Here is a 12240-nt window from a genome sequence, read left to right on the forward strand (position 1 = left end):
TTTCAATGGGTAAAACCCAGCTACCAAAAGCACTGAAGCAACTCGACAGCGCCCGCTAAGAGAACCGAATCAGGGCGCTTGGAACAACGCCTACGTCAACAGCGAGTGAAAGTCAGTCACGGCGCGACATCGCAGCAGGACCGCTGATGGGACAGGCACCACCAGCGCTCGCTGCGGAAGGCGGCAGAAGCGCAGCGCCGGGCGCACACAGTGCCAGTTGCGTCAACTGTTGTTCACAAGCTGCTTCTCCCAAGAGCGGCCTTTTTCTCTCCATCTTTTTTGCACACAGACGAGAGAAATAACTGTAAAGGGCCACCGCCCGCTTTTTCCAAATGAACAACGAGTTAACGCAAGGAAGTGCAACGCTGATTATTCTACTTTACCACTCGGTAACAACCGTGTACATTTCCTAAAAACTTGCCGCCAAGTCCAGTGACGCAACTCCCACGTGAAAATGTTGTTTCCGAGTGCCTGAGATTTGAGGCAGCCAAAAAGAAAAAAAAAGGAGAGAGAGAGAGCCCGCGCACCGGTTCCACTGCACATGCGGTCAGTGACGTCGACGCGCGGTGTGTCTCCTCACCTGGGCAGCCGGACCCACCCCGAGCAGGCAGGTCGCGAACGCACGGATGCGGACGAAGCGAGCCGGAGAGGGCCGATGGCCCGGAAACCTACCTTTGTAAATGCATGGACTGCGGAGGCGGCGGCATGCCCATAGCGTGGTGGTACATGTCGGGGTGCCCCTGGGGCCCGGGGTACGAGTGCTGCTGAGGGTGCTCCATCATGCCGCCCGCCATGGGGGAGCCCAGGGCCTGCGCCATGCTCGTCTGCGGAGCCATCGGGGCACCGGGCTACAGGGGAGACCACGACGGCACCGGCTCAGGCAACGAGAGTGGCTCGCCCCGCTTTGTTCCCTAACAGCTACTCACAGATCTTCCAGTGCCTTACAGGCCTGGAACTAGGGCCGAGCTCGGAGAGCCCATCATCTCCGCTGTAAGAATTTACTTCGGGCGAACAGCGTTATTACGTACGAAAGCTTCATGACGGCCAAAAAAAGTCTACAGTCTCATTCTTCGATCGCAATATACTCCAATTGTAATATAAATCTCGCGATAGAGTCACAGTGGGCGGCAGATATGTCGCCATTAATAAGTCCTGATCAGGAAGGCGGGAATGAGCAAAAAAAAAAAAAAAACCTCCACCATCCTTACGCCTTACTTCACCTTGGAAAGTTAAATGAGGCAAATATATAAAAGGGACTGAAATTAGGCAACCACATCACAAAGTTATGGTAGGGGCAACAATGAGAACGATTAACAGAGGGGTTGTCTGTCCTCCTCTTCGCTATTAGCTTCGCCCTCGGGCGATATGGGTTTAAAATTTTCTCATTACTTAGCGTGCAAGTGACAAATATTTACTCAAAACTGACTCGGAGCTATTGCCATGCTCTCCGTAATCAGCAACATAAATTGGAGATGAGGCTATACAACGCGTGGCATCAGCGCCCGCGAAACACGACAGCGATGCCGCCAAGGCAACATCCGATACGAACGAGGCCTCTTCAGAAAGCATGACGTCGCAGTCGAACCTGATGGCAGCACCGGCTTTGCAACAAGCGCTCGCAACAGGAGCGCAAACTGACCTGAGATCCGTAGACCACTTCCGCCGTGGCTGCTTCGTCGGGATGCGTAGGACCGCCCACGTTCTGCAGGTTGATGGGTGGAATCTCGAACTCCTCGTCCCCAAAGCTGGGTGTGTGAAATGTCTGCAACGATACAAAGGCCGGAAGCGCTGTTGCAGAGACTGCCGTCGAGCACACACACGACACAATGCATACGAAAGGAACGACGTCCGGACACACTTAACTCAGACTACAGACGACACTTTGGCGATTAACGTCAGAGTAATTTTCATTTGCCGAGTATGTATCTCCTGAAAAAAAAATAAACACAAAATAGCGAACCAGCGCGCTGAAAACAAGAAAAACAGTGCTCAGAAGCGCGTATCAGAGTGGGACACTACAAGCCATACAGATGTAAAGAAAGCGGACACCGCGGAAGACGTTTGCCTGAACTCCGCCAGCTAGCTGATTGCGACCTCGGCGATACATCCCGCCGTCACGGACACACGAAGCCTTTGCGTTGCGCCAGCGGAGGAAATTGGCACGCCGGCTGTTTTGCGCCATCCACAGCAGCAAGCCACAGTGGCGTATACGGTTCAGCTTCGAGCGCGGAAACCCCTCACCAGGCTGCCCCCGCGTTAAATACAACCACCGACAGCTGTACGCGTGCACAAGTACGCGGCGCATTACGCCGGCCCTTTGGCGACTCCCATTCGGCGTCGCGCTTTGGTGACGGCTGCATGCCTCGTGGCGGCCGATCGGACGGGCACGTTAAGCGGCAGCGATGGCGCTCTGCCCGTAGCGAGCGGAAATCCTGCAGCTCGCTCAAGGGCGGCGCCCGTCGTTCTCCAAACGAGCTACAGTTTCTAGCACCCCACGTATAAATTATGGAGGCTTCCTTAATTTGACCACCGGTTAAAGGCTGTAAGCGCCCTTCGACTACTGCCACCCTCGCGGCGCCGCGCTAAGGGGAGCCCGCGAATTTATGGTATTTAGCAGAGCTTGCGGCGGCTTAAACTTGCTCTCCGGACAAACAGGCACCGTTGCGCCGGAATAAGACCGGAGCTACCCCCCTCCTCGTAACTGGCAGCGTACTGTTCAGTGGTCACGAACCACCGACGGCCTGCGTCAGGATTCCCACAGAATATGGCTGCCGAAATCGCTCGTATCTGGCTTCTTTTCGGCCTGCCTGTACAAGCGAGAGATGTATTCGCACATAGCCTCGTAACTAAGCGACATGCGCAAATTACCTGTTGCAAACACGACGGTCCCTTGGCGTCATGGAGTGGTTTCAAGAGGAGGTAAACGTAGCGGGCGGCGGGGGATGATATTAGGAACTTTGCACAGCGTGGCTACAGCAGTCGCAGGAGTGTGTTAATTGCACAACAATTAGCAGTGGCATTTGTGCTGTAGTGGACATAGCCGGTATTGTTCTTATCATTATGTCCACTGACCGAATTCGATGAGGCGCGCCTAATGTGCACAACGAATTGCTACACCTGCAGCTTCACCAACACCAGGGTCACTGCAAGTTTACGCCACCGGGTTCGCCAGGAACAGAACTTATTGTGTAACTGCACTGCGTGTTCGCGAACGTGTTATTCATTGCCACATACTGTGGAGAGCGGCAAAACCAGTTAGTGAGTAGGTAAATCAGGTTCCTCCTTGGTCTTTGCGAGCCACGGAGCAGCATTCCTTCAGGCCACGACTGAATCAAGTCAAACCGTGCCGCCAATGTCATAGTTTCAATGAAAATGACCACAGGAAACTATTGCAAGCACCACCCCCTCCCCTTTCTCCCCCTCCCGTGCGAAATACGTAAACTATACTGCGCAGCATTTCGGCGTCGGGAACGCGAACCGTAACTTTTCCGTCGCCGCAACGACCGCGGCGCAGTAGCCGCGGCTGCCCCTAGACGGCGCACAGAGCGCGCAGCGGCTCCTGGCGACGCACCGCGAAACACGGAGGAGGGGCGGCAGATCGGCCTCGTCCATGTATCGCGGCCGCAGTGCCACGGCGGAGGGAAAGGCCCTTCGACTGCTTTTTCTCGGATCATAAAAACAATTTCGAGCTGCACAACGAAGCAATTCCGTTGCCATGGTGACCAGAAAGGGCCGCGAGTGGGGAGAAGAGATACAATCGCGCTCCTCTCCCCTACGATGAGAACAGCCAGACCATCATTTACCCAACAGGGAGAATCAAAAGAGAAGCAAGCATGTGCGCCGCGACGAGGTGCGCCGAGAACGGCTCAGAAATGCAAACAGGGCAGTTATTTATTCATGAAGCTAGCTTAACGATTCATTTTCGAAAGAGTATTAAGCTAAACAGGAATCGGCGTCTCATTTCGCTTCGCTGCGCGCTCGCTTGTATTCATGAGGGGCCGCGCTCGCTCATGAAAAAAAAACGCGGGGGAGAGGGGGAACAACGGCGCCCGCAATCTACGGCCACAACACGAAGCTGATTTAAAAGAAATACATCAAGCCCTTTCTTCCCAACGGTCCGCGCGGCGATATGAATCAAGAACCACGTTTAATTTAAATCGCACGATGCTTCTCGAAACTATGCCAACGGAATTATCCATGCGGCGAAACTTTCCGCCACGACGAGGTTAAAGCGAAGTAGGCCTCGGAGCAGTGCTTGGCGCAAAAGAGAGACTCGCGAACGCAGAGCGCGCCTCAGAGTTTATGCGCACTATACACTAATGATCACAGATCCGCTAGCCAGGCCGCTTGTACAAAACTCGGCGACCCACGAGCCAGGTACACTCAACAAGCCGCCTGGCAACGGACAAAAATACATGCAAGTTCTGCTAGTTTTCCGCTTATTTCCAATCTATACCCTTCGTGACGTAAACAGAGACGGCAGCTGCAAGGCCGCATGCCTGCCCGCCGCGTTGGCTGCAAATAAATAAGCCTGCTATCTGTAGGGCTGCGCGAACAATTGTACGGAATGGAATCGGAAACGGATAGAAGGTGCCCGCTGCGCGGCTCAACAAACACGATTGCAAAATCCACAGACGGCCCGTAATAAGAGAATGCCGCAGTTTCGGCGCAGCTGCAAAAAAAGGCGCGCGTGTGTGGGTCAGTTACGAAACACAACGCGCACAGCATACGGCGGAGTACAAGAATAACGCCGGTGCTACGCTGGCCCCGATGAAGGTTACCAGAGGGCAAACAAACTGAGCCTATTTTCCGCCCCATTTTCGGCAAGTTATTCCGACGACACAAGGCGCGTGGTCGAAAGGGCTTACGTACAACGCGTTTGCTACCGAGACTTACGTAAAAGACGAGAACGCAACAACAAGAAGTTTAATCTGCCTCTCTTTATGCAAAACGGTATCGCACAGTGTTCTCCACCGAACTGTTTTTTTTTTTTGTTTTTTACGTCTACCTCTCGCTACAGGTAGTGTATGTTTCAATGGTCTTCTGTCCCCATCATTCACAACAACGCCGGTACGCCTGAGGGTGAGGGCAACACTCCAATCGCGAAAGACAAAAGTTGCTCGAAGCTTCACCACGGAACGATCGAAACAAGAACAAAAGCCCGGCTGGACACTGTTACAGCCACTAGACAGCAACCGCAGTGACATCAATCTCCAACAAAAAGCCACCAAAAAATCGCAAAATATCGCTCCGCCCAAGCTGAAATTTAAATGCCGAGCGAAGTGCCGGATCAAAGTCACAGCAGGAAACTAGACATGCAACAGACAACGACGTTACACCCTGCGAGCAGCAGTGCCCAAGTAGGAACCGCGCCAGAAACTAGCTCCAGGCCGCTTTAAGGATGGCCCTGGTGTTTCCTGGAGACATATAAAATGATTCCCTCCCAAGTGAAATGATTCCCTCCCGGCAAACAATAGCACGAAAAATGCTTGCCTTCTCGAGAAAATTCTGCGCGCGCGTCTGTAATCTATGGACAAACATGGAAGCATCCACGCACTTCAAACGACTAAATTTAGTCACATTTTTTTCCCGGGAACCACCTATATTAAGATTTTTGCACTTACCCCAGAGAATGCCACCAAGAGCCCGCACAGCCATTGTTCAAAACATGTATCGGATTTTTCCCGGAAGACTTATTGCAGATGTTAGCGCAAATCATACCGGTCCCTTCCATTCGGCGGCTCAGTCGATTCCTTTCCTGCACCGTATACGGCGCACAACGGCGCAGCAGCAGGCGATCAAGTGAGGCAGGCAACCGAGGAAAATGATCGCCCGACAGAAAAGCAGCCCACAATGAAACCAAGCTTGAGAAGAATGCGGGGGCTACGAAGGCAATTTCCAAGTGCTTCCCGCGCGCATCGGCCGCACGAGCAGCTCGCCAGAGTGCGGCCAAGAAAGCGCCACGAGCGCCTTGCCACAACCACCACGACCCGGCTGTGAAAAAAACACCCCCGGTGGAAAACGCTAGTGGGTAATACTCGCTTTCAGCAAGGCGGACCAGCGCGCGGATGCAAGAAATTGGTTTAAAAGCTCGCCGCTTGCCGATCAATCGTCGTCGCTGCCTCACCACCGCAAGTCATGCCACAGCGAAAGGCAAACATCTTTGGGGTCAAAAGCTTTGACAAACTGCGGACGAGCGTCTGAAACACCCAGCCATGAAGAGAACTACCGCCCTGACCCGCAGATGGTGACGCAAGACCTTCCGGCCCTCCGCAGCAGAGCGTGGGTCTACCAACGCAAGCCACACTTTCGGCAAAGAAAAAGGCGGCAACAACTCTAACGAAAACGAAAGCTCGACGTCCTGCAAACGGGATAGAGAGATGCGCGCGCGAAAGCCGGGATAAAAATAAAAAGAATGAAATTAAGACGAAGAAGCAGAAGAAAAAATCGGCGGTGGTTTAGCTCTGGTTAAACCCGGAGGGACGCGATAGCTACAGCTGGAGAGTGGAACTTGGTCACGTGACCGACCACGTGATCAGCCACGGCCTCCGCGCCGCCGGCAGCTGCTCCGCACCACGTGACAAACCACGTGACAGCGTGGCGGCGCCCGCCACGCTCAAGGCCTGAAATGCTGCCCTAATGTAGCTCTCGCTACAAAAAGTAAGAAGACATACTTTAGAGGCAACGACGACAACCACCAAGGCTAATGCAGAGAGACGCAATTCCCATGAAATTATAAGCTCTTCTTGGCTGCTTAGGTTCGCACGTCAGCGCCGAATGTGTTGCGCGTGGTGATGCAGACTCGCGTTTTCACCGCTTCGCTTCTTTCCTCAAGACACTGCCTGCGTGACACACTCTTCACTCCCCAATGGCTACTATAACGCACCATGGCTGAGTCCTGACAAAAGCTCCACGGTGACCTGGTATACGGTGGAACAAAATGAGCCATTTAGGGATGCCATCGGAATAAAACAGTTCCCCAGTTTATTTCCACTGCCCAGCCGATTGCACTTGCACCCTATGAACAAATTACATTAACACAACGTAACAGCCACTGCGGGGAGGGGACCTAATTAGCCAGCACAGGCTATGCAACTCTTCATGAAAATACAAGTCCTCACAAACACCACGGACATTTCTCACTGTAGAGCAGTTAGAATGTCAGTGTGTGTGTGTGTGGGGGGGGGGGGGGGGGTGCGAACGAGAAACGTGTACGCGCCGGAAGACGCGCACCATAAAACCGGTGCTTCATCCGCAACAAAGCATATGTCCTTCCGCCGCGTTGCCTGCAGTTACTTCCACCTCGTGCAAGGCCACTGGTTTGCGCAAGGTAAGGTAATAGCATTGCACGCACGTATGGCATGTAAATGGCGCCCACTACGTCACGTGACCACAGTGACGCTCCGTGACGGCATCCGTCGCGCGGCCCGGCGGCCAAACCAACTGATGCGCTCCCGAGTCGGCCTACGTGAGTAAAGCCTGCCGGCACCGACGAGCGGGCCACGGAAACGGCAACATCGCCGAACGCCTGGCGAGCACACGCGCAAAACGCTGCTCTAATCTCCCATTACACTAAACAGCCACGAAGGTAGCGGAACATGTCCCAGGATTCCGCTTCGAATCTGCCTCCGATAAGGAGCGATGAGCCAGCGCATCGACACAAGCGTGTTTCACACGCAAGCGAAAATGCCAGCGAATCCTGCCGCCGCGACGTGAAAACCTGTTTCGACCCGTCGCGGCGGCTCGGCCGGCCAGAGCGAAGGGGTTCCAGCAAGTTGGAAATTTTCGCAGCGACAGCGCGATAGCTCCGCCCTCTGACCAATGACTGCACGGCGGAAAAGTCACGCGACAGGAGGAGTATTCGTGCGGGAAAGACAATGTTTGTTTACTACACGTGCTTCCGACACGCACGTACGAACTTTAATGAATGATATTATTGACGTCAAAATAAGAAGTAGTCGATATTTAACAAACAAGAGTTCTTTATTAACAAAATTCGAGAAATATTGGGAAAATAATGCATGAACATTGTCCATGTTGATGGTTGCAAACCACCGGAACCAACCGCGAGCTCGTATTCTTTGCCAGCAACACTGGGATTCGCAGCGGCAGTAAACGCTCTGGAGCGACGCATGTGAAACGGAACCCCGCGAAAAGCATCGCTCCGCCGAGCCGCTGGTCGCTCAGTTCGCTCAATCGCTAGCATGTGAACCGCCCTACAGGCGTCGGTCCCTTCCCGCGACAGTCCCTTAATCCATTTCTCCGCTAACCTTCACTGCCGGCCCTCGGCGTGTGAGCTCCCCTGTCCAGGTGACGCCCACCTTTGGGCCTCGGGGCAGCTTTCGGAGCCGACTTTATATTTTACGAGTGCAACTTGCACGCAAAAACCGGTTAACCGGTTTTAAATGGGTTAACAGGTAGGAAACGCAAGGCCGCGCATAAATTTCTCTGCCGGCATAAAATAGGCCGGCGGCATTCTCGTTGAACACGATGTTTTCTTTCGATTTCTCGGCCGCTCTCTTCCCATGCACGCACAAACGCGCTTCATTTCTCTTGCCCTGTTCTTTTTCCTCCGGCGGCTTTCGGTAGTAAACCAGGGCGTATGGCTCTGCGACTCCCCTGATATCTGGGACTTGAATAAATCTCGGCGCGCAGCAGTTATCTGCGCAGCACAAACGCAACTACGCCGCGGCAAAGCTAGTCCCACTTGCAAACACCCGCGCGTGCACTTACTTAAAAGGCAAGCGTCTGCTCACTGAAGCATGGAAGAAGGGATGACAAGGGAGACTCACAAAATTGACTCCAAGCTTCTTTTTTTTTGCTTGTTTGTTTTTCTGAGTGCCCTGCGCCCCGCGTCGAATACCTGCGGCGCCATATACATCGACATGACAGCAGTTCAGTGGGTGTGCCGGTTCTTTCCTTGTCGCAAGCGCCCCCCCCCCCCCCTTTTTTTTTAACAGCCACTACTTTGCGGCATTCGTTGGTGCAAATGGCGACGCTGAAGCTGGCGAACTCGTCCGGTGCCTACGTACGCAAAAGCTACACTTGAGAAGGTAGGCAATAATCCTAAATGGAAGAAGCTTCAAAGCCCAGCCAATACAGCGTTTTCAGAATAGGGGAGCCAAATTTTGCAGCCCCTGCTTGAGTTGCGCGCCGTGACCTTGGGGAAGATAGAGGCAAACGGAGCTTTTTTTAGAAAGGGTCTGGCCGCATCTGGATTGCGTTAGCCGCTCGCAGCGCCACTCCGACAAAAAAGTGATACTGTACCTAGGGGTTGGACTTTTCGGTCGAAAACGGGAGGAAAAAAAAACGATAAAAGTGCGCCGAATTAAGTTCTCGAAATTCGGTTTTAACCGAAAAAGGCCGGTACTCTTGGCATGAAAAGCACAGATAGCTGGCTGTTGAATGCGAGTTATACCCAGTCAAAGTTGAAAATTAACTAGGCAGGCAAGCCAGGGGCGTGATGCGATGATATTGCTGGATAAGGTGAGCAGCAGTGCGGTTTGAGGAACAGCTCCGCTAGCTTACAGGCCCGACAGGCTGTTTGTTTAATATCATCACCTGCTTGGAGCAGTTAGTTGGTTAAGGAGGTTTATCAACTGCATGTTGGACACCGACACGAAACCGCGCATGGGCGCCACTGAAAAGTATGTTCTGCTGCAGCGACGATTGAGCAGCCAGTTCCATCGCTGCCATCAACACGCACACCACGTGGCGCCCCACCCCACTCTCGCTCAACTTAGCGCGAAAACTCAGCGATAATATGTCAACCTAGTTCTTAATCCACCACCTGCGTTTTCGTCTGCCGGCTATCAACGTTTAACTCGCGTTAATTGTTTAATGACTAGTCATTTATTGTAGAAGAACAGCTCCAAGTGCTACAATTTTCATTAATTACTGGTAAATAAACTGTTCACGTTTACAAAAACGCCGAGATGGACGCTAAGTGACTTTCGACCACACAGGATTGCCAGATTAAATCACCAAAAAAAAAGTAATTCATACGTCGAGAGTAATATTCGCCGCAAAAAAAAAAAACAAACAACCGAAACATGCGTTTTGAAATCAACATCAAATACAGTCAGCCAAATTTTCAAAAATGAAAACCTGAAAGTCCAACCCCTAACTATAACAAATGAAATAACACGGTTTAGCTCCTTACATCCTAGAACTAACAAAAGGCGCAATAAATGTAACAAGCAACTCACTACGTGAAGGTCAACCATTTCGTAATTCGCCTGAGCGAGGGCCACTGACTCGCTCGATCATCCCGCGCCTCTTGACGACGTATTTCCTTGGCGATTGAGCCTACAGCAACTGCCGAAACTTCGTGATGCAGACAAGCTGAGATCTAGCGACAGCTTCGTGCACCCATGACGAATGGGCGGTGCTGCAGCCACCGCGTCGTCAGGCGCAGCCGCGCTCCCTTTAAATGGAACCTGCAGTGCCCAGGCGGCGCTGTATTTGTTCCGCAGGGCGCATCTGAACTGCTGCCGTCAGTCCCTTGGGCCGCTACAAACGCGAGACCACGTTCTGAGCCATTGGAGGCACGCGTTTGGTTGATCGTATTTCGTGCTAAAGCTTCTGCCGGAGCAAGTCCAGCTACCTGACGCACACCACGTGTGGCTTTGACAGAGCGCGGATGCTCCAAGAAAAGTGCGCGTGCTCCTCTCCCTAGCCTGTGTGTTACGGCGCTGCGATCGACACGGCAAACTTCAGCGCAGGTTGCCTATAGGCCATCCGCTTTAGATAACGCACGCCATTTCTGGAATTTAGCGTTTGGCTCGAACGCTCCTCTGAGTTCTTCGCACGAGCACTGGCCACTAGCTATTCCTTCGGGTGCCAAAAGCGATAGGAGCCCCTGTTGCAATCCCGGCCGTCTAAGGACACCGCTTTCGGCTGAGACCGCGGTGACTGTAGCGACAGCACTGGAAGGATGAACATCAAGGCAGCGCAGCGCCCCTTCGCGCGACCAGTTCGTCTAGAGAGCGCGGGAACACTGACGAACTTCCCGAATTCCACCGACTCGTCAAGGGAGAAACAACCGAGGCGAGGCTATTATAAGGAGCAATGTCAGAGCGGACCGCACCAACTCGACACTAAACTTGCCGCCGACCAGGTGACTTCGTGTGCAGCGGGGAGAAACAATCGCAAGACTTGCATCGCACGCATTTTTTTCGTTAAAACGTAAGTGAACACTGGGGCTCGTTGGTGACACTTGCAGACGCCTGCGGGATAACGCCACGACAGGTTCCTCAGCCACCGTCCTAAACGTCGAAAGACCAAAGGGGGCAACCCAATATAAATGTCGGGCAGCTGGTGAAAAGGAAAGGATCCATTCTGCTCTTACAGTGAAACAACAACCCGATGCGACCCTCAGAAACCCGCGACGCGAACCGACAGCGACTAGAGCGGAGACAAGGTAGCTCTCGTTCACTCCAGTCGGGCCGCTGTGGTGCTGAAGAAGGGAGAAATTTAAAGCAGTCATCTGTCGACGTGCAGTGCCAACAGGGCGTCACCCAGAAACGTTCAATCGTACACTGATTTAAACCTCCTGGCGGTACAGTGGACCGAATACAGGAGATATAAAGGGCCCGCACGAGCGCTAGGCGACGGAGATAAGCTTGGAGAGATGGGCAAACGTCACCGAACACTCCCACGGGCTAAGGACCTCCGCAGCAGCCTGCCACCGAAGCGACGAGCGTGCCCGATGGCCGGGAGACGCGGCAGCCGGTTACGGCGCGCTCACCCGACTAGGGCTCCGGCCGCGCCACTGGGCCGCGTGCTAACCGGCGAGGCAATTTCCCGGAGACAGATACCGCAGCCCGGCATAAATGGTAAGGCCGCGCGGTGCTCCTGAATGCGCGTCGCGGGGCATTCCGGGACGGTCGTTCAACTCCGCGGCTGCCGGGAAGCAATCTGCCTCTTATCTGACCGATCCAACAGGCCCCACACAACAGAGGAACGGCCCAGCAGCCGGGAAACACACAAAAGGAAGGGCCTCGAAATAACGTCGTTTCTTCTCCCCCGGTTTTACGCTGCCGGTCGCTGTGACTTTTGTGCGGCCGCCCCGAAAGCGGGGGGGCCCCCTCCGCTCAATGGGCGCAGCGACGTCGTCATCTTTTTTGCTCCTACTCCCGGAATGAACGCGGAACATGCGAAAACGCCAACAGTGTATCTGCTCGCACCGGCGGACGACCACTTTCCCCGAGAGCCCGCGCACGCGCAAACTGCGCCGGT

General features: G+C 53.6%; 1 protein-coding gene across 19 annotated transcripts in view; it reads right to left on the reverse strand.

Annotated features, from left to right (window-relative positions):
- The window catches only part of LOC144114302 (TOX high mobility group box family member 3-like), a 460828-nt gene that overhangs the window by 20855 nt on the left and 427733 nt on the right, over positions 1-12240 (reverse strand). For 16 of the 19 annotated variants that reach the window (XR_013311004.1, XR_013311001.1, XR_013311000.1 and 13 more), the window contains 2 exons: positions 1640-1762; positions 673-848 (listed from right to left, as the gene is read on the reverse strand). Coding sequence is in view for 12 of the 19 variants with exons in the window: in XM_077647949.1 (XP_077504075.1) it covers positions 673-848; positions 1640-1762 (299 nt within the window). In the remaining 7 variants the exon portion in view is untranslated. The remainder of the gene's footprint in view (positions 1-672; positions 849-1639; positions 1763-12240) is intronic. The other 3 variants (XM_077647944.1, XM_077647951.1, XM_077647946.1) reach the window with 1 other exon arrangement.

Source organism: Amblyomma americanum, chromosome 1 (assembly GCF_052857255.1).
Source record: "Amblyomma americanum isolate KBUSLIRL-KWMA chromosome 1, ASM5285725v1, whole genome shotgun sequence".
Taxonomy (NCBI): Eukaryota; Metazoa; Arthropoda; class Arachnida; order Ixodida; family Ixodidae; genus Amblyomma; species Amblyomma americanum.